Source organism: Salvelinus alpinus, chromosome 27, assembly GCF_045679555.1.
Source record: "Salvelinus alpinus chromosome 27, SLU_Salpinus.1, whole genome shotgun sequence".
NCBI classification, from domain to species: Eukaryota; Metazoa; Chordata; class Actinopteri; order Salmoniformes; family Salmonidae; genus Salvelinus; species Salvelinus alpinus.
Genome location: NC_092112.1, coordinates 42,927,737 through 42,951,620, shown reverse-complemented (window position 1 = coordinate 42,951,620; position 23,884 = coordinate 42,927,737). Strand labels below are relative to the sequence as shown.

At 46.0% G+C, this 23,884-nt stretch overlaps 1 protein-coding gene across 9 annotated transcripts in view; it reads left to right on the top strand.

Annotated features, from left to right (window-relative positions):
* LOC139556632 (1-phosphatidylinositol 4,5-bisphosphate phosphodiesterase beta-4-like) overlaps positions 1-23,884 on the top strand; it is a 148,398-nt gene that overhangs the window by 108,731 nt on the left and 15,783 nt on the right. For all 9 annotated transcript variants that reach the window (XR_011671153.1, XR_011671152.1, XM_071370832.1 and 6 more), the window contains 24 exons: positions 25-168; positions 3,125-3,204; positions 3,429-3,482; positions 3,574-3,655; positions 3,814-3,914; positions 6,067-6,124; positions 7,304-7,412; positions 7,631-7,841; positions 7,924-8,017; positions 8,358-8,437; positions 8,889-8,973; positions 9,190-9,280; positions 9,479-9,574; positions 10,173-10,348; positions 14,303-14,398; positions 15,558-15,699; positions 16,125-16,209; positions 16,967-17,091; positions 17,878-17,929; positions 18,835-18,937; positions 19,213-19,377; positions 21,410-21,614; positions 23,212-23,300; positions 23,736-23,884. The exon at positions 23,736-23,884 is cut by the window's right edge and continues 5 nt beyond it. Coding sequence is in view for 7 of the 9 variants with exons in the window: in XM_071370832.1 (XP_071226933.1) it covers positions 25-168; positions 3,125-3,204; positions 3,429-3,482; positions 3,574-3,655; positions 3,814-3,914; positions 6,067-6,124; positions 7,304-7,412; positions 7,631-7,841; positions 7,924-8,017; positions 8,358-8,437; positions 8,889-8,973; positions 9,190-9,280; positions 9,479-9,574; positions 10,173-10,348; positions 14,303-14,398; positions 15,558-15,699; positions 16,125-16,209; positions 16,967-17,091; positions 17,878-17,929; positions 18,835-18,937; positions 19,213-19,377; positions 21,410-21,614; positions 23,212-23,300; positions 23,736-23,884 (2,672 nt within the window). In the remaining 2 variants the exon portion in view is untranslated. The remainder of the gene's footprint in view (positions 1-24; positions 169-3,124; positions 3,205-3,428; positions 3,483-3,573; positions 3,656-3,813; positions 3,915-6,066; positions 6,125-7,303; positions 7,413-7,630; positions 7,842-7,923; positions 8,018-8,357; positions 8,438-8,888; positions 8,974-9,189; positions 9,281-9,478; positions 9,575-10,172; positions 10,349-14,302; positions 14,399-15,557; positions 15,700-16,124; positions 16,210-16,966; positions 17,092-17,877; positions 17,930-18,834; positions 18,938-19,212; positions 19,378-21,409; positions 21,615-23,211; positions 23,301-23,735) is intronic.

Sequence of the window (23,884 nt, the reverse complement as noted above, 5' to 3'; positions counted from 1 at the left end):
TCTCCCCCTCTCTCCTCTCTCTAGGACCCTAAGATTCTGTCTTCGTTCGAGGCAGCGGGGAAGAAAGAGGAGGAGCTGGAGGGATGTGTCATCTGTGTCTGTAGCGGGACCGACCTCGTCAACCTCTCCTTCATGTACATGGTGGCTGACAGCCCAGACACAGCTAGGGTAAATACGCAACGTTAATATCACGTTATGACAGCGTTATTACAACGTTCATACGACATCCATACCTCATTACACGCTGCGACTGATCCGATCGACCAGGAATATCACAGCTAGGGTCAATGCGCAACATTAAAACCGGCACAGGGTTCATGCAACACTATTACAACATGAATGTAACGTTACTCAACTCTAACAGACCTAGTCAACCCCAATTTTTTCACATGGTGGTAGTGAATCCAGACAATGCTAGCGTAATGCCATCACGCAGCCAGGGTATCTCTCTGTCCCTCTCGCTCTCTCTCTCGCTCTCCCAGCTAGCCCGTACAGGGGTCGTCATGTTAAACATTGCACTCTGGTGGTGACATTGAAGACTGTGGCTAGCCAGCCAGGATGCTTTAGAGGAGTGTTTGAAGAAATGGGGAGATTGGAGTTCTCAGTCAGCTGGGAGCAGAAGACACCTTTTATTGTCTGATTACTGAAGAAATGAACCGGCGATGTATCAGTGAACAGATGACGATGAATTGTTTGATGTAGTTGTTCTAGTTGGATTCCTGATACGACATATATAAGAGACGGAGCGAGAGAGAGCGAGGGGGGGGGGGGGGGGTTTACACTGTAGAAGACGGAATGCGGAATGCCAAATGAATGATAATAGACTACCTAGAGGTGCCATCACCAGCTGAGCTTGAAGGTCACACACACACACACACACACAAACACACGCTCATTCATGCTACCTTGTTCTCTTGCTCTCTCGTATACAGACACACGAACACACCATCTCACACTCTCCGCAGGTTAGTTGCAGCAGACCTGAAGAGCTGACACAGTTGATCACATCAGCACAGCCTGTGAACAACACACACACGCGCACACACACGTAGCCCAGAGACAAACGGCACGCTGCCTCACGTATTAAGGGTAATGTGTCCGTTGAAAGAGATCGAAGCCGGATAAGATGTGTTCTAGAGAGGAAGAGAGAGAGAGAGAGAGAGAGAGGCGAGGGAGAGCCGAAATCAACGCTGTTTACACACACACACACACACACAGGCAGGATAGCTGTTTGCATACATCTGCATCTGCTGTTTGGTCGTGGCTGCTTTGAAATTAAACAGAGAGAGGAAATTAAACAAACACTGTGAGTGAGGAGAGAGCACACACGCATAGACACAGTGAAACGGATACGCTGTGAGTGAATAAACGTCCGGAGAAGGCCGTATGCGTGTGTGTGTGTATTGTGTAAGTTCGCTACATGGCCAAAAGTATGCGGACACCTGCTCGTCAAACGTTTCATTCCAAAATCAGGGATATTAATATGGAGTTGGTCCCCCCTTTGCTGCTATTACAGCCACCACTCTTGTGGGAAGGCTTTCCACTAGATGTTGGAACATTGCTGCGGGGACTTGCTTCCATTCAGCCCCAAGAGCATTAGTGAGGTCGGGCACTGATCCTTACCCACTCCTCTCTACCTCTCTGACTCTCTCCATCCATCTCCTTGACCTCACAACCTTACCCATTCCAGCCACAGGGCCAAGTCAAAATTGGGGTGACGGTAGCGTGACTAAGGGCAGTGGCACTTGAAGTGGCCAAGGTAACAGAACAGAGGAGAGGAGAGTTAGTCACTTGTTCCATTGTTCCCACCACCGTTAATACACTATTGACTGAGTTTCAAGGGCTGGAGCAGTGAAAGCTGAGGGTAGTTGGTGAATTATAGCCTACTGCTTACTGCTCATTGCCCTTCGTATCTTAGACCAGGTACAGCTACAGGTAACTGCCAAAATAAAGGAAACATCAATATAATGTCTTCATAAGGCAGTGGGCCACCGCAAGCCGCCTGAACAGCTTCAATGTGCCTTGGCATAGATTCTACAAGATTCTACACTCTTTTACCCAAGTGTGTGTTTTATTTTGGCGATTACCTGTACATTCAACAACATGAAATATTTCATACTTGAATGTTTATTACCCTCCAGGTTTGTAGCTGTATCTAAAGCGTGTTATTTAGCCTTGGATGTTGTTTCTTATCTGGGAGGGATACTGTAACAATGCTTTTAGAATTTAGTTTGTTAGTTAGTTGCCTCAATAGAACAATTATTTCCAACAGACAACAAGCTATTGAATACTCTTTGATCGAAAACAAATGCATTTAGGCTAATTGGTTGTGGAAAATACACTTGTAAGCATGCAGTCTTTGTCAATGTCTAGGCTGTTCTGTGTCCCTGAAAGTTTTTTCTGCTTTCTTTAAACAGAAGGGTCTTAATGAAAATACAGCTAACATTACCCACAGAGTATTGCTTTCATGAACATCAGGGCTGAACACACACACACACATGCCCAGACATACACATGCTCACACACAACACACACTCACACACAGAAACACACAACTATGTTTTACTATACTTGTGAAGACTTTTTGGGGACCAACAATTGATTCCCATTCAAAATCCTATTTTCCCTAACCTTAACCATAAACCCTAACTCCTAACCTTAACCTTAAACTTAACAACTAACCCCTATTTTGTAAGTTCACTAGTAAGTGCTCGTCGAACATTTAATTCCAAAATCAGAGATATTAATATGGAGTTGGTCCCCCCTTTGCTGCTATAACAGCCTCCGCTCTTCTGGGAAGGCTTTCCACTAGATGTTGGAACATTGCTGCTATAACAGCCTCCGCTCTTCTGGGAAGGCTTTCCACTAGATGTTGGAACATCGCTGCGGGGACTTGCTACCATTCAGCCATGTTGAAAGTCACTGAGCTCTTCAGTAAGGCCATTCTGCTGCCATTGTTTTGCTATGGAGATTGCATGGCTGTGTGCTCTATTTTATGCACCTGTGAGCAACGGGTGTGGATGAAATAGCTGAATCCCCTAATTTGAAGGGGTGTCCACATACTTTTGGATATATAGTGTATGTATGTGTGAACGCCTGTGTTTGTTTGTTTGTTTGTTTGCAGAAGTGGACGGAAGGTTTGAGGTCAGTGATCCACAATTTCAGAGCCAATAACGTCTGTCCTATGACCTGCCTCAAGAAACAGTGAGTAGACACCCATTCAAAAGCCTATTTTCCTTAACCCCTAACCCTAACTCCTAAAACCTAACGCTAATTGTAACACTAAACCTAACCCCTAAGCCTAAGATTGCCTTTTTCCTTGTAGGGACCGGCTAAATGCCCCCACTTGTCTGAATTTTCCTTGTTTTACGATAGAAAAACCCAAAACACACACCTCAATATGTGTTGTCTCTCCTCTTTTTTTTTAGTTGGATGAGGATGTGCTTTCTGACCAATGTGAACGGCAAGATCCCAGTGAGAACGTAAGAGACACTTCAGTCGGTAATAACATTTATCACTCATTTGAGTTCATCCAATGGACGTTGTGACGACGGCCGACTCGCTCTGTTTCAGCATCACACGGACATTCGCGTCTGGGAAAACGGAGAAAGGAATCTTTCAGGCTCTGAAGGAGCTGGGACTGCCTAGTGGAAAGGTAATGTGGATGTTGTGCACGGTACCTTTTTATTGTAATTCTGTCGTCGGCTCTACCTTCCGTCTTCAGAATGATGGCGTAGAACACTGTTGTGTACACTGTGTGCTACTATATTCTTCCCCTGGTGTAACACGTATCATGTCCGTTCTTTCCCTCAGAACGATGAGATCGAACACTCAGCGTTCCCCTTTGACATCTTCTATGCCCTGACTCAGAAGATCTGCCCTCGTACTGACATCGAGGAACTCTTCAAGAAAATGTGAGTGGTCACTAACTCCGCTCCCCAGGCCTCTTCTGCTGTTCTCTCCCCTCTCAATGATCTAACCTGGCGCTACTCTAGGAAGCTAGCTGTGCCATAAATGCTAGTCACATCTGAGCGTACAGTAAGGGTAGGAGTGACAAGGTCTTACACTGGTTGAGAAGACATCTTGTCAACGTCGAAACTCGTTGTAAATCTGTATTTTCAACCAGTTTTGCTCACTGGTCAGGCGTTTACAGTACAACATCTATGTAGTATTTTATTGCTATGTGTTTTTCCAGCAACAGTGATTCTTGTAGTGAAAGAGGTATTTAGTAACCATTTGGGTTGATAACTGTAGTGTATATATACTGTTTGTGTGAATGACAGGAGAGAGAGAGTGTGGTTCTACAGTGCATTCGGAAAGTATTCAGACCCCTTCCCTTTTTTGAGATGTTGTTTACGTTACAGCCTTATTCTAAAATGGATTAAATAAATAAAAAATCTCCTCATCAATCTACACACAATACCCCATAATGACATCACAATACCCCATAATGACATCACAATACCCAATAATGACATCAATCTACACACAATACCCCATAATGACATCACAATACCCCATAATGACATCACAATACCCCATAATGACAAAGCGACAAAAGTTTTTGGGGGATTATTAAATATTCAGACCCCTTGCTATGAGACTCGAAATTGAGCTCAGGTGCATCCTGTTTCCATTGATCCTCCTTGAGATGTTTCTACGACTTGATTGGAGTCCACCTGTGGATAGTTCAGTTGATTTGACATGATTTGGAAAAGCACACACCTGTCTACATAAGCTCCCACAGTTGACAGTGCATGTCAGAGCAGTGACCAAGAACCCGATGGTCACTCTGACAGAGCTCCAGAGTTCCACTGTGGAGATGAGAGAACCTTCCAGATGGATAGCCATCTCTGCAGCACTCCAGCAATCAGGCCTTTATGGTAGAGTGGCCAGACGGAAGCCACTCCTCAGTAAAAGGCACATGACAACACGCTTGGAGTTTGCCCAAAAGCACTTAAGGCACTCTCAGACCATGAGAGACAAGATTCTCTGGTCTGATGAAACCAAGATCGAAGTCTTTGGCCTGAATGCCAAGCGTCACGTCTGGAGGAAACCTGGCACCATCCCTACGGTGAAGCATGGTGGTGGCAGCATCATACTGTGGGGATGTTTTTCAGCGGCAGGGACTGGGAGACTAGTCAGGATCAAGTGAAAGATTAACAGAGCAAAGTACAGCGAGATCCTTGATGAAAACCTGCTCCAGAGCACTCAGGACCTTAGACTGGGACGAAGGTTCACCTTCCAACAGGACAACGACCCTAAGCACACAGCCAAGACAATGCAGGAGTGGCTTTGGGACAAGTCTCTGAATGTCCTTGGAGTTGTCCAGCCAGAACCCAATCGAACATCTCTGGAGAGACCTGAAAATAACTGTGCAGCGACACTCCCCATCCAACTTGACAGAGTTTGAGAGGATCTGCAGAGAAGAATGGGAGAAAATACTCAAATACAGGGTGTGTCAAGCTTGTAGCGTCATACCCAAGAAGACTCTAGGCTGTAATCGCTGCCAAAGGTGCTTCAACAAAGTACTAAGTAAAGGGTCTGAATGTGATATTTAAGTTTATTTTAATACATTTGCAAAAAAAATAATAATACATTTTGCAAAAATAATACATTAATACATTTTGCTTTGTCATTATGTGGTATTGTGTGTAGATTAATGAGGATTCTTTTTTTGCCCCTCCATTTTAGAACAAGGCTGTAACATAACAAAATGTGGGAAAAGTCAAGTGCTCTGAATACTTCCCGAATGCACCGTATGTTGGTGTTTTGTTGAGAGATCAAATTTCTTAGACAGTCTGCAGCTGCTCTACTAATAACCCCCGGACAACCTAATCTGCTTCATCAGGGACACATTAACACGTTTCTTTTAAAACTAACTCAACGGTTTTTAAATGTTTGACCAGTGGTGATGTTATTAACATGTTCTAGAATGTTCTTTTGAAAGTGTAACATGACAGTGCTCTATTTTTACCCTTTAAATATATATATTTTTCTGCTTTGTAGTTACTGACTGACTGAGAGAAACCTAACATTTTGTCTTTGTAATGAATTCCTTTGCAGCAATGGGGACAAAAGTGATTTTTTAAACGTAGACCAGTTAGTCAGCTTTCTGAATGAAGTAAGCTTTTTATCATTCATTAACTTCACTGTGTGACTGCTTGACCCCTCCCCTCTCACCTGGCATAGGGTAGAAGTTGCCCTTAGGCACAGATCTAGGATCAGTTAACATTTGGGGGGGATAACAATGCAAAACTGACCTTAAATCATTGTCTAGGGATAACTTCATCCTGACTCTCTAAGCTGCACGCCCCCCCCCCCCCCCCCATCCCCAACCTATTTCCCCCCACCCCCGCATACTTGTGACTGATTGTGTAACCCTGGCAACCTGTGGAGGGAGGGGCTCCCTGTTCGGCCATCTTGCCTGTTCCTTGCTGCCTGTTTGTCTGTCTGTCTGCTAGTTGTCTCTGCTTTGGCTGAAAAACGTACCTGCTTCCACTTCTATCTTCTGTTCGTGTGCCTGCTTCTCTTTCTCTGTGTGCAATGCTGAAGTGGATCCCCAGTAGTACAAAAGCTCTGAAAAATGTGTTCCCTCCTGCTTTAGTGGCCAGTGGTGTTGTCGTGTCTCTCTTCTTGTAAGACCACACACGCTAGCTCCCTACTTCTGACGAGCACACACACACCTCTTCTCCCCCACCTCATTGCAGTAGCTCTGTACCAGTAACTGGCTTTTTGGTTTTCATTTCAACACCCACAAATGAATGATGTGTTTGTACCGGATAGTACTATATCCATTGTCACTGTGTCAGTGTAAGGTGTCGACCCGCATTTGTTTGTAAGCGTCAGCTGTGTGTGTGTGTGTGTTTTTAATTGCTGTCTTTTGTCATAATGGTCCCCGATCCTAACCTGAGAAATTGAACAGAGGTGGTTCGTTAAAGCAACCCTCGCATGATGTGTAGCTTAACCCTTGCGTAAGACCTGAAAACTGGCGTTAGCTTCACGAGCTAATTAGATCAGCGGGATAAAATAGTTTCATGGCACGCAGAAGACACCGGGTTCAACTCGGTTGTTCACATGACTTGTGCACGTAAAGTTTCTCGAAAGTAGCTTAAAACCATAAACACGTTTCTGCAAAGTTTTGCCGAAGTCAGGCATTAGTATTCATGGGAGATCTGCGCAGAAGCTCGAGCTACATGCACATTTCTCAAGTTAGGAATGGGTCCCAATGTTCTTAGTGTGCAGTGACGTGTGTGTGTGTGCTGGTGAGTGAGACGGTCTTCTGTATCATTGCGTTCTCCAGAACCAGCGCGACCCGCGGCTAAATGAGATCCTGTTCCCCTTCTACGACCCGAAACGAGCCATGCAGATCATCGAGAAGTACGAGAGAGACCCCGACCTCAAGAAGAAAGGTGAGAGAGTGGGATGGATGGAGAGAGAGTGGGAGAGGGAAGAGCACTGCTGCCCTCTTCTGGTGAATAGCAAAAGAGCACACCGCCCTCATACTAATGTACGCACATGTTGGTTGTGTGAGAGTTGAGGAAAAACTAAGTCGAAGAGTGTATGTTAAACACACACTCTTAGACACTCTCTTACTCCCCCCCCTGCTCCTCCTCCTCCTCTCCCCCAGGCCGTATGTCCAGCGATGGCTTCTGCAGGTACCTGATGTCAGATGAGAATGCCCCGGTGTTCCTGGACTGTCTGGAGCTGTACCAGGACATGGAGCAGCCGCTGGCCCACTACTTCATTGCCTCGTCCCACAACACCTACCTGAACGGGAGGCAGTTCGGAGGGAAGTCCTCCGTGGAGATGTACAGACAGGTGCTGCTCTCCGGCTGCAGGTAGGGGTGGAGAGGGGTGTGGATGAGGGATGTGTGTGTGTTTTTATATAAAGTGTGTAAACTATTTTTATATTTGTGTCAGGTGTGTAGAGCTGGACTGCTGGGATGGGAAAGGAGAAGACCAGGAGCCTATCATCACTCACGGCAAGGCCATGTGTACTGACATCCTCTTCAAGGTACATGCATGCACACACACGCACACGCACACGCACACGCACACTCACACTCACACACACACACACACACACACACTCACTCACTCACTCAAAGAATGAAGACGATTAGTCAGAACGTTGACTTCATTACGTATGGCAAGTCTGCCCTCTTGTGTTGATCGATTGATACTGCATCTGATTGCAACCTGCAGCTCCACTGGGAGTTACACTGTAGTTATTGATCAGACACTCACATCCAGAGAGACTTAAGGAGATTGATCAATAATGGATCCAGGGTGATTTTTAACATCAAATCCCCATGTTGTTGTCCCCCCCTCCCCCCCCCCCCCACCTCATAAAGGATGTGATCTCAGCCATCAGGGAAACTGCCTTTGTGACGTCTGAGTATCCCGTGATCCTGTCATTTGAAAACCACTGCAGGTAGGGCTTCACAATGATCCGGAATCATCTTTGACAACTTCGTACATGACAATGTCGTTATTTATTCCTGTGCGAGAGGGAAAGTAGGGAGCTAACTGTCACACTTGTCTTCTCTTACTCGCACAGCCTTTGCTGATAACTATACCGCGGGGAATATTGACTTACTGTGACATGTGGTTGTCTCACCTAGCTAGCTCTCTTAAGACGAACGCACTTAACTGTAAGTCGCTCTGGATAAGAGCGTCTGCTAAGGGACTCAAGTGTCAATGGAAATGTCTTGAGGCAAATGTTTGATCACGTGCGTTAGGATTTCACAACGATCCAGAATCATTTGGACAATTTTACACATAAGGTTATTATTTATTCCTGGTCATCTGATCGAAATGACATGTAACTGTTATTACATTTGATTTAATGACAACAGCAACAACAACAATCCTGTGTGTTTCAGTAAACCCCAGCAGTATAAGATGGCTCGTTATTGTGAGGAGATCTTTGGAGAATACCTACTGAGGCATCCTCTTGAGGGATTCCCTGTGAGTCCACCTTCTAGCACACTATATATCTATACCTGTCTGTTTCTTATCTACAGTGTCTGTATCTGTATCTGTACCGTGTCTGACAGTTGAGGATGACTGGACATGGTAAAGAATGTGGATGTAATATTTCCATGTTACAGACAATGAACCATTTACTGCAAATGTCTTGAGTCATTTTATTTTTAAAAACGTAATGTTTGCTGTTGTTGCCAGGTTGAAGCGGGTCGTCCCTTGCCTTCTCCCAACGATCTCAAACGCAAAATCCTCATCAAAAACAAACGCTTGAAACCCGAGGTGGAACAGAGTACGTTGACAGCGACAGTCTTGTCTTTCACATGACTGTTAACTTTATGCAAAGATTAATTTTCTATCCCTTAGTTTCACACAGATGTTGCTACTGCTCGACCTGCCTGTTCTGAGTCATTCTGCATGTTGGTTTTTGATTGACTTACACTATGCTGACTTTTGTTGTTGCGTGTGTGTGTGTGTGTGTGTTCTGCAGAGCAGTTAGAGTCTTTTAAGAAGCACATGGAGGCAGGAGAGACCAACACACCAGCCATCTTACTAGGAGCAGAGACCGAGGAAGATGTGGAGAACGGTGAGTGTGTGTGTGTGTGTGTGTGTGTGTGTGTGTGTGTGTGTGTGTGTGTGTGTGTGTGTGTGTGCAGATATTTACGTGTGTGTACGTACGCCTGTTCTCCTTTTTGTGCTGGTGTGTGGTCACTTTGGATGCTGAGATATTCAGGCAATTTGAATCGGTTGACAAGAGTGTAAGCGTGCAATTTTGAAATGTGTTTGTGCATCATCAGCGTTTCTCATGTTATGTCAGTCACCGACAGTCACTCAATTAGCCCACGTCAGCTAACATTTTATAGATTGTAAGCAATTTTTTTCCCAGTCTTGCCAGCTATCTAAACCTTCTAGTAATCATGGTTGAATTACTGACCAGGCACGCGAGGCACGAACCCAGTGGCCCTAACCTCCAGGCTGCCCCCATTCAGATATTATATGAACGTGGCATAAGTCATGGCAGAATGTGTAGAATTGCAGGACATTCACTTTTAAGCTTCACATTTTTCTCTCCGCCACCCAGAGGGGGGCAACTAAAATGTTTTCGCCTCAAGGTGGGGGGGGGGGGGGGGGGCTGTTTTGAACGGTGTGTGTTGGAGGGTAAGAGTGTGTTCCTGTATCTGTAGCTCCCGGTGATGTGAAGGATGTGATTCCTGACTTGAAGACGTCTGCATCAGAGGAGCCTAGTGAAGAGAACAGCCTCAGCACCAGTGTCAGTATCAGTGACAGCGTCAGCGTCGGCGTCAGCGTGAGTGTGAACAAAGACGGAGAGGGGAAGGAGAGGGACAACAGCATCAAAAAGGTAGACATTTTGTGAACGGAATTTGTTTTTTTTAGGTAAGACTTTGTAACCTATGACCCAAAAAGAGTCTCTGTGTTCAGTCGTGTGTTCAGGTGGTGACAGAGATACATTATGTAGACGTCATGTTGATGTACTACAGTATATTGCCTACCTGAAGTAATCACAGCCCTTGACTTTTCCACTTTCTGTTGTTACAAAGTGGATTTAATTGTAATTGTTTGTCAGCAATCTACACAAAATACTCTGTAATGTCAAAGTGGAAGAAAATGTTATTTTATTCATGGCAAATAAAGCACTAATATATTGATTCGATAAGTATTCAACCCCCTGAGTCAATACATGTTAGAATCACCTTTGGCAGCGAATACAGCTGTCAGTCTTTCTGGGTAATTATCTTAAGAACTTTGCAAACCTGGATTGTACAATATTTGCCCATTATTCTTGTTTACATTCGTCAAGCTCTGTCAAGTTGGTTGTTGATCATTGCTAGACAGTCATTTTCAAGTCTTGCCATAGATTTTCAAGCCAATTTAAGTGAAACTGTAACTAGGCCACTCAGGAACATTCAATGTCATCTTGGTAAGCAACTCCAGTTTGTACACTACCGTTCAAAAGTTTGGGGTCACTTAGAAATGTCCTTGTTTTTTTGAAAGAAAAGCGACTTTTTTGTCCATTTAAAATAACAGCAAATTGATCAGAAATACAGTGTAGACATTGTTAATGTTGTAAATGACTATTGTAGCTGGAAACCAATTTTTATGTAATATCTACATAGGAGTACAGAGGCCCGTTATCATCAACCATCACTTCTGTGTTCCAATGGCACGTTGTGTTAGCTAATCCAAGTTTATCATTTTAAAAGGCTAATTGATCGTTAGGAAACCCTTTTGCAATTATGTTAGCACAGCTGAAAACTGTTGTCCTGATTAAAGAAGCAATAAAACGGACCTTCTTTAGACTAGTTGAGTATCTGGAGCATCAGCATTTGTGGGTTCGATAACAGGCTCAAAATGGCCAGAAACAAAACTTTCTTCTGAAACTCGTCAGTCTATTCTTGTTCTGAGAAATGAAGGCTATTCCATGCGAGAAATTGTCAAGAAACTGAAGATCTCGACAACGCTGTGTACTACTCCCTTCACAGAACAGTGCAAACTGGCTCTAACCAGAATAGAAAGAGGAGTGGGAGGCTGCGGTGCACAACTGAGCAAGAGGACAAGTACATTAGAGTGTCTAGTTTGAGAAACAGACACCTCACAAGTCCTCAACTGGCAGCTTCATTATATAGTACCTGCAAAACACCGGTCTCAACGTCAACAGTGAAGAGGTGACTCCGGGATGCTGGCCTTCTAGGCAGAGTTGCAAAGAAAAAGCCATATCTCAGAATGGCCAATAAAAATAAAAGATTAAGATGGGCAAAAGAACACAGACACTGTACAGAGGTATATTGGATCTAATTTTGGAGTGTTCGGATCACAGAACATTTGTGAGACGCAGAAAAAATGAAAAGATGCTTTTCAGATGCTGAAAAGATCTGTCAAGCATGGTGGAGGGAATGTGATGGTCTGGGGGTGCTTTGGTGGTGGTAAAGTGGGAGATTTGTACAGGGTAAAAGGTGATCTTGAAGAAGGAAGGCTGTCACTCAATTTTGCAACGTCATGCCATACCCTGTGGACGGCGCTTAATTGGAGACAATTTCCTGCTACAACAGGACAATGACCCAAAGCACAGCTCCAAACTATGCAATAACTATTTAGGGAAGATGCAGTCAGCTGGTATTCTGTCTTTAATGGAGTGGCCAGCACAGTCACCGGATCTTAACCCTATTGAGCTGTTGCAGGAGCAGCTTGACCGTATGGTACATAAGAAGTGCCCATCAAGCCAAATCAATTTGTGGGAGGTGCTTCAGGAAGCATGCGGGTGAAATCTCTTCAGATTACCTCAACAAATTGACAACTAGAATGCCAAAGGTCTGCAAGGCTGTAATTGCTACAAATGGAGGATTCTTTGACGAAAGCAAAGTTTGAAGGACACAATTATTATTTCAATTAAAAATCATTATTTATAACCTTGCCAACATCTTGACTATATTTCCTATTCATTTTGCAACTAATTTCATGTATGTTTTCATGGAAACCAAGGACATTTCTAAGTGACACAAACTTTTGAACAGTAGTGTATTTGGCCAAGCATTATAGGTTATTGTCCTGCTGGAAGGTGGATTTGTCTTCCAGTGTCTGGTGGAAAGCAAACTGAACCAGGTTTTCCTCATGGATTTTGCCTGTGCTTAGCTCCATTCTGTTTCCTTTTATCCCCCCAAAAATCCCTAGTCCTTGCAGATGACAAGCATACCCATAACATGATGCAGCCACCACCGTGCTTGAAAATATGAAGTGTGGTACTCAGTGATGTGTTGGATTTGCCCCAAACATAATTCTTTGTATTCCGGACAAAAATGTCATTTCTTTGCCATATTTTTTGCAGTATTACTTTAGTGCCTTGTTGCAAATAGGATGTTTTGGAATATTTGTATTCTGTACAGGCTTCCTTCTTTTCACTCTGTCAATTATTCGTAAAAGATATACAGTACCAGTCAAAAGTTTGGACACACCTACTCATTCAAGGGTTTTTCTTTATTTGTACTATTTTCTACATTGTAGAATAATAGTGAAGACATCAAAACTATGAAATAACACATCTGGAATCATGTAGGAACCAAAAAAGTGTTAAACAAATCCAAATATAGTTTCTATTTGAGATTCTTCAAAGTAGCCACCCTTTGCCTTGATGACAGCTTTGTCACTCTTGGCATTCTCTCAACCAGCTTCATGAGGTAGTCACCTGGAATGCATTTCAATGAACAGGTGTCCCTTCTTAACAGTTAATTTGTTGGATTTCTGTCCTTAATGTGTTTGAGCCAATCAGTTGTGTTGTGACAAGGTAGGGGTGGTATACAGAAGATAGCCCTATTTGGTAAAAGACCAAGTCCATATTATGGCAATAACATTTCAAATAGGCAAAGAGAAACGACAGTCCATTTACTTTAAGACATGAAAGCAGGTCAATCAAGTGCAGTCGCAAAAACCATCAAGCGGTATGATGAAACTGGTTCTCATTAAGACCTCCACAGGAAAGGAAGACCCAGAGTTACCTCTGCTGTAGAGAATAAGTTCATTAGAGTTAACTGCACCTCAGATTGCAGCCCAAATAAATGCTTCACAGAGTTCAAGTAACAGACACATCTCAACATCAACTGTTCAGTGGAGACTGCGTGAATCAGGCCTTCATGGTCGAATTGCTGCAAAGAAACCACTACTAAAGGACACCAATAAGAAGAAGAGACTTGCTTGGGCTAAGAAACACGAGCAATGGACATTAGACCGGTGGAAATCTGTCCTTTTTGAGATTTTTAGTTCGAGACGCAGAGTAGGAAAACGGATTATCTCCGCATCTGTGGGCCCCACCGTGAAGCATGGAAGAGGAGGCGTGATGGTGGCACTGTCTGCGATTTATTTTGAATTCAAGGCACATTTGTACTGTATGTGTATATATATTTTTTTTATCCACTTTGACATGATGGGGTATTATCTGTAGATCGGTGACACAAAATCTAAATGGAATAAATGTTATATTCAGGCTGTAACACAACAAACAAACAAAAAGTCAAGGGAAGTGAATCCTTTCTGAAGGCACTGTATGTTTAAGCAATGAGGCCCGAAGCGGTGTGGTATATTAGATAATATGCCACGGCTAAGTGCTGTTCTTACGCACGACGCGAAGTGGAGTGCCTGGATACAGCCCTTCACCGTGGTACATTGGCCATGTACCACCAACCCCAAGGTGCCTTATTGCGATGATCAACTGGTTACCAGCGTAAATAGAACAGTAAACATGTATGTATGTGTCACCCCATGGTACAGTGTATTTCACTATCGTTTATAATTGACTATTGTTCAGGTGGTGGAGGAGGATCCAACAGAGATGTCTGAGGCCACAGAAGCAACAGACGCCACAGACATCTCCGAGGCGTCTGAGGATAACAACAACAAGAAGGTGTGAGCGTCGGGTTCAGCTGCTCCTTCTCTCTTTACTAACCTCTCCCTACCGCTGAGCGTGTGGCCTTCTCTCTTTACTAACCTCTCCCTACCGCTGAGCGTGTGGCCTTCTCTCTTTACTAACCTCTCCCTACCGCTGAGCGTGTGGCCTTCTCTCTTTACTAACCTCTCCCTACCGCTGAGCGTGTGGCCTTCTCTCTTTACTAACCTCTCCCTACCGCTGAGCGTGTGGCCTTCTCTCTTTACTAACCTCTCCCTACCGCTGAGCGTGTGGCCTTCTCTCTTTACTAACCTCTCCCTACCGCTGAGCGTGTGGCCTTCTCTCTTTACTAACCTCTCCCTACCGCTGAGCGTGTGGCCTTCTCTCTTTACTAACCTCTCCCTACCGCTGAGCGTGTGGCCTTCTCTCTTTACTAACCTCTCCCTACCGCTGAGCGTGTGGCCTTCTCTCTTTACTAACCTCTCCCTACCGCTGAGCGTGTGGCCTTCTCTCTTTACTAACCTCTCCCTACCGCTGAGCGTGTGGCCTTCTCTCTTTACTAACCTCTCCCTACCGCTGAGCGTGTGGCCTTCTCTCTTTACTAACCTCTCCCTACCGCTGAGCGTGTGGCCTTCTCTCTTTACTAACCTCTCCCTACCGCTGAGCGTGTGGCCTTCTCTCTTTACTAACCTCTCCCTACCGCTGAGCGTGTGGCCTTCTCTCTTTACTAACCTCTCCCTACCGCTGAGCGTGTGGCCTTCTCTCTTTCCTACCCTCTCCCTACCGCTGAGCGTGTGGCCTTCTCTCTTTACTAACCTCTCCCTACCGCTGAGCGTGTGGCCTTCTCTCTTTACTAACCTCTCCCTACCGCTGAGCGTGTGGCCTTCTCTCTTTACTAACCTCTCCCTACCGCTGAGCGTGTAGCCTTCTCTCTTTACTAACCTCTCCCTACAGCTGAGCGTGTGGCCTTCTCTCTGACCTGTAGCTCTCGTAAAGCTCTTTCTCTGGACAGGGAATGTATGTGTTGATAACGAGAGTGTGCCTAACGTTGTGCTTCATAATGACTTGACTTGATTCAGACTCGAGGCTTCTCTGTGTACATAGTGGGGACTGGGAGACAACAGAGATGTGTGTTGACGTGTAAAAACCGGCAGTGTGTTTTTCTGCTCCCGTGTAGACGGGAGAGACGACGGATGACGAGGAGGCTCTGATTGCCTCGTACACGTACGTAGGAGCCACCACCAACATCCACCCCTACCTCTCTGCCATGGTCAACTACGCCCAGCCTGTCAAGTTCCAGAGCTTCGACGTCGCAGAAGGTAGTGTCCAACTTCGGTTATGCTGAATCGAGTGGCTCTGTGTGTTTTGCTATGGTCAACTTAAAGCTTTTTGTAGAACTTCCAGAACTATGCTGGTTAGTTGGAGTGTGGCGCTTGCAACCTCAGAGTTGTGCGTAGTGGGTAAACTTTTGGATGTGTCAGAGATATCAGATGCTCTCTCCGCTCTCTCTTTCTCTCTTCCCTTATCTCTCTCTTTCTCTCTCTCTCTTCCCTTATCTCTCTCTCTCTCTCTTCCCTTATCTCTCTGTCTCTCTCTCTCTTCCCTTATCTCTCTCTCTCTCTTCCCTTATCTCTCTCTCTGTCTCTCTCTCTCTCTCTCTTCCCATATCTCTCTCTCTCTCTCTCTTGCTCTCTCTCTCTCTATTCACTGTCATTGAAACTCTACTTTCTCTTCTCCCTTTTAGAGAGGAACATCCACCACAACATGTCGTCATTTAACGAGTCAGTGGGTCTGGGCTATCTGAAGACCAACGCCATCGAGTTTGTCAAGTATCCTTTGGTCCAGTGTCAACACTCACACAGCATGCGAATACACACAGACAACGCAGACACAACGAAGAAACATTAAAACATCCAAAATAAACGATCCCAAAAATACATTTGTCCAATATTTCCTGACCTGTAAAGTAGTCGTCCATAGTCCGTCATGCTGCTATTTATCTTAATGGATGACTGCATTAAAATCAACTGACTCCTTTGATTTTTCTAGACCGCAACAAAACCAGTATCCATAGTGGGACCTCCCTGGACCAGATCTGAACTGTTGTAGCAGTTTTAGGTCACCCAGATATGAGCCATGACAGGGATGGGCCAGACGATCCTGTACTTACACCTTGTTTGTTTTAAAGTCTCCATCTGTGGAAAAAACTGCTCAAGTTCCTCTGGGAGAGACCGATGTGCCTTTGGAATGGGGAACACACACACACACACACACACACACACACACACACACACACACACACACACACACACACACACACAAATTCCAGTGGGAATGCAGGACCCAAGCTGTTACCTTCTAAAAATAGGCCTGCGGTCTGTTCGACTCGCTACACACACACACACACAGACCCCTGTCTCAACCTCCAGACCTCAGGTGGTGTACGGTACTGTGCAACCCTACAGAACACACACCATACATACTCTCACGCAACCACCCGCAACTTCCACACACACACACACACACACACACGAACAAGCGCTCTCACACTGTATCTGCGTTATGTTCCCGAACATTGGCGTCCAGCTACAACAAGCGTCAGATGAGTCGGATCTACCCGAAAGGAGGCAGGGTGGACTCCAGTAACTACATGCCTCAGATCTTCTGGAACGCAGGCTGCCAGATGGTCTCCCTTAACTACCAGACCCCAGGTACTGTAGCATGTTAACCGCACCGCGCAGACAGGCTCACACTGTAAATACAAAACGCACGCCGATTCACACGCGACACACACCCCCTCACATAACCCTATGCCGCTGTCAATCCCGAGGGACGAGGGATGCAACACACGCACACACACACACACAAGCCCTAGGTAGTATTTGCTTCCTGTTCATGGTGAGTCATTTTACCCCCTACAACACACATGCTCTCACAGACACACTCTCTCTCTCTGTCTCTCTCTCTGTCTGTCTCTGTCTCTCTGTCTGTCTCTGTCTCTCTCTCTGTCTCTCTCTCTGTCTGTCTCTCTCTGTCTCTCTGTCTCTGTCTCTCTGTTTTTCTCTGTCTCTTTCTCTCCCTCCCTCTCTCACTGACACACACACACAAACACACATTCTGTAGTTAGCAGATGCTGCCCCATGTCTGAGGGCAATGGGGTTGGAACATATGGCCCCCTGTGAGTGGGCATGTGTAGGGCTGGAGGGGGGTGAGTGCCGGGGGGGGGGGGAGACAGCAGAGGGAGAAGAGATGGCAGTGAGGTGGAAAACCCTCCTCTCTTCTCTCTCCCTCTGGGATTTGCAACAGCAACATAGTGGTTGAAGAGGTCAACATGTCACAAATGAATTGAATCGACCTGAATAATGTCATCTGCGTTGGCGTAATGTGTGTGTCCGCTTCAAGAGGAGTACGTGTGTCCGCACGTGACTGTGTGTGTCTGTGATTTCCATTGTAATGGCACCTAAACAGACCCTCCCTTTCTCTCTCTCCTGTCTTAGATCTGGCCATGCAGTTGAACCAGGGAAAGTACGAGTACAATGGATCCTGTGGGTAGGTGTTACTGCCGTTCCTTTTCCTTTCTCCCCTCTCCATCCCTCCTCGTCCGCCCGTCCCTTTCTCTCCTCTCTGAAAGCTCATCAATTAGCGCGTGTCGCATCTCATTAGTGGCCGCCGGCGGCGATCGTAGCTACCGTCCTCCTCAGAGCCAATCAGGTGGCAGGAGCCGGCGCGCCTCTCGCTCTGCCACTATCTCACTGATGGGGCTCCCCGCTTTCCTCCTCTTATCCTTTCTGACCCTTTCTCTCTCCCTCCTCTCCTGTCTCTCTGCCTCTGTCCTGGGGCTAGGCTTTCACCCCTCATGTCAGATATTTCATATGGGAGGAGATCAGCAATGACAGAAACACCCCCTATCTCTTAATGCGCTTTTAATGCCGCTCTCACCCTTAACTAATGTCTCACACACACACACACACACACACCCCTATCTCTTAATGCTTCTTCTAATGCGACTCTCACCCTTAACGATTGTCAGATTCATACGCACACTATACATGTAATATTGACCCTTCTCGCTCTCTCTCTGTCTCTCTCTTTCTCTCTCTCTGTCTCTCTCAAACACACACACACACGCATACAGCGTCTCCTAATGCGTCTCCCGTCCTAACCCAACTCCCGAACACGCAGGCTAGGATCACATCATCAGGACATCAGGCTGACTCACTGTAACCGTGTGAGCACTAATGCAAATTATATCGCTCTAATGATCACTTTTGTACTCGCTGGTACAACCACCAATCTATGCATCTAGCTATCTCTACAACACGATTTGGACGTGGCTCTTGTACCACACATTTGTAAACACTGTACTAGCGCGTTCCAGAAAGTGTTTAAACGTAGAGTCAAGAGTGTGTGTTTTGACCCCGCTTGGCCACCGTCCCTCCGCTCTCTTCCACCAGGTATCTGTTGAAGCCAGACTTCATGCGTCGCTCAGACAGGATGTTTGACCCCTTCTCAGAGACACCTGTGGACGGGGTCATTGCTGCTACCTGCAGTGTACAGGTACGAGGTTATGGGGTTCAAAGTTCACAGGACAGAGAGGGAGATGGAGGTAGTTGGCGTGTGTTGTAGTTTATCTGCACATAATCACTATATAAAGAAGAATCCAAGAGAGGAAATAGATGTGCTGCGAAGATTAGAGAAACCTGAATCTCGCTTGTGTGAGAGAGAAAAAAGTAATGGCCAAAAAAAGTGAAATACATTTTTTGAAGATGTATTTTATTGTATTTTATTGTATTCTATTGTATTGTTGTTTAACTGGATGTACATGGTCCCAGGTGTTCTCTGGTCAGTTCCTGTCTGATAAGAAGATTGGGACCTATGTGGAGGTGGACATGTACGGGCTGCCCACGGACACCATCCGCAAAGAGTTCCGCACGCGCATGGTGATGAACAACGGCCTGAACCCCGCCTACAACGAAGAACCGTTCGTCTTCCGGAAGGTACGGAGGAGGCGAGGGCGGAGGGATGGGAGAGGAAAAGAGAGGGAGGGAAGGCGACAGAGGGGACAGATGGGAGGGAAGAGGAGAGGAGAGGGGACGGGAGATGACAGGGGGGTGGAAGAGAAGGAGGAGCGGCGCGAAGCATGGAAGAGGAGGAAAGAGGGATTTAGAGGGGAGAGACTGAAGAAATGCCTGGCAATAGAGAAGAAGAAAGGAGAGAAGAGGGGAAACACGTTGTGTTTGGAAAGGTACAGGAAAGAGGGAACAGACAACATGAGTTGGAATAGGACGGAAGAGAGAACAAATAGTTCAGAGGTGCATGGCGGTTTACTGGTAGGTACTGTCTTGGAGCTGAACACCGGAGGGAGGGAGGGAGGGAGGGAGAGTTGATTGGGGTGGAGCTGATGTACCATGTGGTACTCAGAACTACTCAGTGTGTCTTTACTGCAGAGAAAGAGAGGAGAGGGGGAAGAAGGGGGAACAAATGCATACTATGAGAGAGATGGCAGGACAAAGAGAGAGAGAGAGAAGAGAGCAAATAGAGGAAGAGAAGGGTACAGATATACAGTGCACTGAGCGACAGAATGGGGATAAGAGGGAGAGAGAGAGAGAAAGAGTAGGAGGGTAAAGGAGCGAACCAGGGAGAGAAGGAAAAATGAAGAAAAGAAACAAAAGGAGAAAGAAAGAATAAAGGAGAGATGGAGGAGAAAGGGAGAACGGAGAAGGAGAGCGAGAAGGACGTGGAGAACAATAGAACGGGGAGGGGGGGGGGAGTACGAATGTGAGGGGGGAGACTGGCTGGTCGTGCGCTTGTGCGCGGGCGTGTGTGTGTGTGTGTGATAGTGCTGCTCTCAGCAGAATAAGAAGTCTCTCAGCCATGACTGTGACTCCAGCTCCAACACACACCATCAATCACAGCCTGCTGCCGCAGTGCTTCGGGAGACGTACACACACACACACACACACACACACACACACACACACACTGTCATCAGGAGGGCCATCTCACACGGTGCTGGAAAAATACATTCAGAGTTGCACGCACTTATACACAGACAATTACACATGTTTAGACATGCGCACACACACACACACACAGGTTATACCCATTTCTTGACTGTTCGTCTCCTTTATCTCTCACCTTCTCTCTCCTCCCATTATTATTCATCCCTCTCTTTCTCTCGCTCTTCTCTTATCTCCAAATGCAAGGCCATTCTACGCGCGCACACACACACCCATTCCCTGGATGTGTGTGTGTGTGTGCTTGCAGATGAGTTGATGGTTCTGTAATGTCCTTGTCTATGGGCTATTGTTCTAAACATACACAGTATAAAGCCTAGTTACAGTATGTTATCATCACTGCTGGGTATATACTATTATCATCGCTGTTCTGTATCCGTCTGCGAATGTCTCTCACACTGTGTGTGTGTGTGTGTGTGTGTGTGTGTGTGTGTGTGTGTGTGTGTGTGTGTGTGTGTGTGTGTGTGTGTGTGTGTGTGTGTGTGTGTGTGTGTGTGTGTGTGTGTGTGTGTGTGTGTGTGTGTGTGTGTGTGTGTGTGTGTGTGTGCCTCTTATAGAAAGTGCTGAATGAAAATCCAGTCCTCATAACATGTTTCTACTGTATATACTCTGACTCATTATAATGAAGAAGGAATTCATCTGAACTCTCTCTCCCCCTCTCTCTATCCCTCCCTCCCACTCCTCCCCTCCGTCTCGCTCTCTCACTATCTCTCTCTCTCTCTCTCTCCCCTCTCTTTCTCCCCCTCCCACTTTCCCTATTTCCCTCCCTCTCTCTCCCCCTCTCTCTCTCTCCCCCTCTCTCTATCCCTCCCTCATTCTCTCCTCCCCTCCGTCTCGCTCTCTCACTATCTCTCTCTCTCTCTCCCCCCCCCCCCCTCCCACTTTCCCTATTTCCCCCCCTCCTCTCTCTCTCTCTCTCTCTCTCTCTCTCTCTCTCTCTCTCTCTCTCTCTCTCTCCCCTCTCCCTCTCTCTCTCTCCCCGTCTCTCTCTCTCCCCTCCTCTCTCACCCAGGTGATTTTACCAGACCTGGCTGTGCTGCGCATAGCTGTGTATGATGACAATAATAAGCTGATAGGTCAGAGGATTCTACCATTGGAGGGTCTACAGGCAGGATACAGACACATCTCTCTACGCAACGAAGGGAACAAGCCTCTGTCTTTACCCACCGTTTTCTGTAACATAGTACTCAAGACCTACGTACCCGAAGGCTTCGGAGGTGAGGAGACACACACTGACACACACTCCCTTGCTAATACAAAGACGTGGGTTAGGGGCAGAAGACTGTGTGTGTGTGTGTGTGTGTGTGTGTGTGTGTGTGTGTGTGTGTGTGTGTGTGTGTGTGTGTGTGTGTGTGTGTGTGTGTGTGTGTGTGTGTGTGTGTGTGTGTGTTTGTGTGTGTGGGGCTTGGTTCTTCTATCTTTCTGGGGACCTAAAATCCTCAAATGCCCCCACAAGGATAGTAAAATAAGGAAAATTCTCCCTCGTGGGGACTTTTCCCACATCCCCATTAGGACAAAAGCTATTTTAAGCTTAGGGGTTAGGTTTAGGGTTACAATTGGGGTTAGAATTAGGGTAATGGGTTAGGTTTAGGGTTATGGTAAGGTTTAGGGTTAGCGGTTAGGGAAAATAGGATTTTGAATGTAAATTAATTGTAGGTCCCCACGAGGATAGAAGAACATAACGTGTGTGTGTGTGTGTGTGAACCCCTATTGGCCTAAATACAATACAGATGTGTCCTACTGAACTTTATTGACCTCTATATTATTCAGTTATAAACACTTGAGTATGGAGACCTTATTAGCCCATACTGAATGGACCTCTGTGTGTGTGTGTGTGTGCGTGTGCTGGGAATATGAGCTTCCATTGTCCCTTCCTCAGCTGGTCCTTTCTCTCTTTTTCATACCACACACACAAGGTCCAATTTATATCTGCATTCAATGTATTCATAGTAGATGCTGAAGTGGATGTAGAAGGATCTGGGGAGAGGGAAGGAGATGGGAGAGGGAAGACAGGAGAGGAGAGGGAGAAGAAGAGGAGGAGAGACGGAGGGAAGGGCACAAGCTGGGTGTCCCTCCTTCACTCCCTCCTTCCTTCCTTCCCTTTGGGTGTCCAGCCCAACAGTGTATTCTACATCAGAAGTAATGACACAGAGCAAATGATGATGGTAGCAGAGCCAGTGTAATAGCCACTTCTAGACAGACGCCGGCATGGAGATACACAAGATTGACTAGTCGTTAAGCCAATCCCAGGGGGCATGGCCCAGGCAGTCGTTATGACGACAACCCATAAGCAGTGTTGAAAGGATGTGTGAATGTTCCGTATCCAAATAGAGCCGGCGTCATTTTCCGTCTTTTGCAGTAGGCTTCCATAGTATGTACTCAAACGTATACCTGGGCAGGTGTCTTTCTGGGTATTGACTGTGTTTAGTCTTTGAACGACGACGGAAGCTCATTGGGAGTTATCAGACTTCTCCAAGTACGTCAACTTGGACATGACAGCACGTTAGTCTTTTCCTGTGTGGTCTAGGTCCGTGACGATACCAGTATCGCGGTATTTTCTTCAAATGGCGAAACTGAAAACACGAAGTAGACCAAACTCTTCGGTCCTTTAATTAAAAACCTGCTGCATGTCAAATATTGCGTGCTATAGCTTGAAAGATAAATACACGTGACTCTGGATAACAACATAAAGAAGTTAAATCCGCTTTGTGTTTTGTTTTCCTCGCAACGATACCGACGAGTATCGCGATGCCCGGTATCGTCCCGGCCCTAGTACAGCCCAGCTTATTGATGAATCTCCTGTCTTCTCTCTAGCCATCGTGGACGCCCTGTCGGACCCAAAGAAGTTCCTGTCCATAGCAGAGAAGAGAGCGGACCAGATGAGAGCTCTGGGGATTGAAACGGTACCGACACCTGTTTGATCAATCACTATTGGTTTTGTTAGCCTCGTACTGTATACCCACTCTAGCCAACTGTTCTATTCTTGGCTACAGCGCACACAGTATATCATCACTGTATGGGATAAGTCTTATGTTGGCGTATGTTGAATTGCTTTGGCTACTGGTTTAGTAGTCTTAGTAGCTACCGAGCTCTGTCACTTGTAAGGTCCTTGGATAATAAAATGTTCTTAGGGTGGGGTAGGTAAAAGGTCAAATATCACTCAGTCTCCATTTATATGGAAATGCAATAATGACTCTTTTTTTTTTTTTGCAAAGTGCGTGAGAAAGCTTTCCATCCATAGTCCTGAGACACTCTCTCTGCCTCTCTCTCTCCTCCCCCTCCCTCCCTCTCTCTCCTCACCCTCCCTCCCTCTCTCTCCTCCCCCTCCCTCTCTCCAGAGTGACATAGCGGACGTGCCAAACGAGAGTTCGAAGAACGACAAGAAAGGGAAGGTGAACACCAACGTGAAGACCAACGTCACGCCACAGACCAGCTCGGACCCGGCTCAGTCCTCTAAGTCTGCCCAGAACAACACCACGGAGACCAA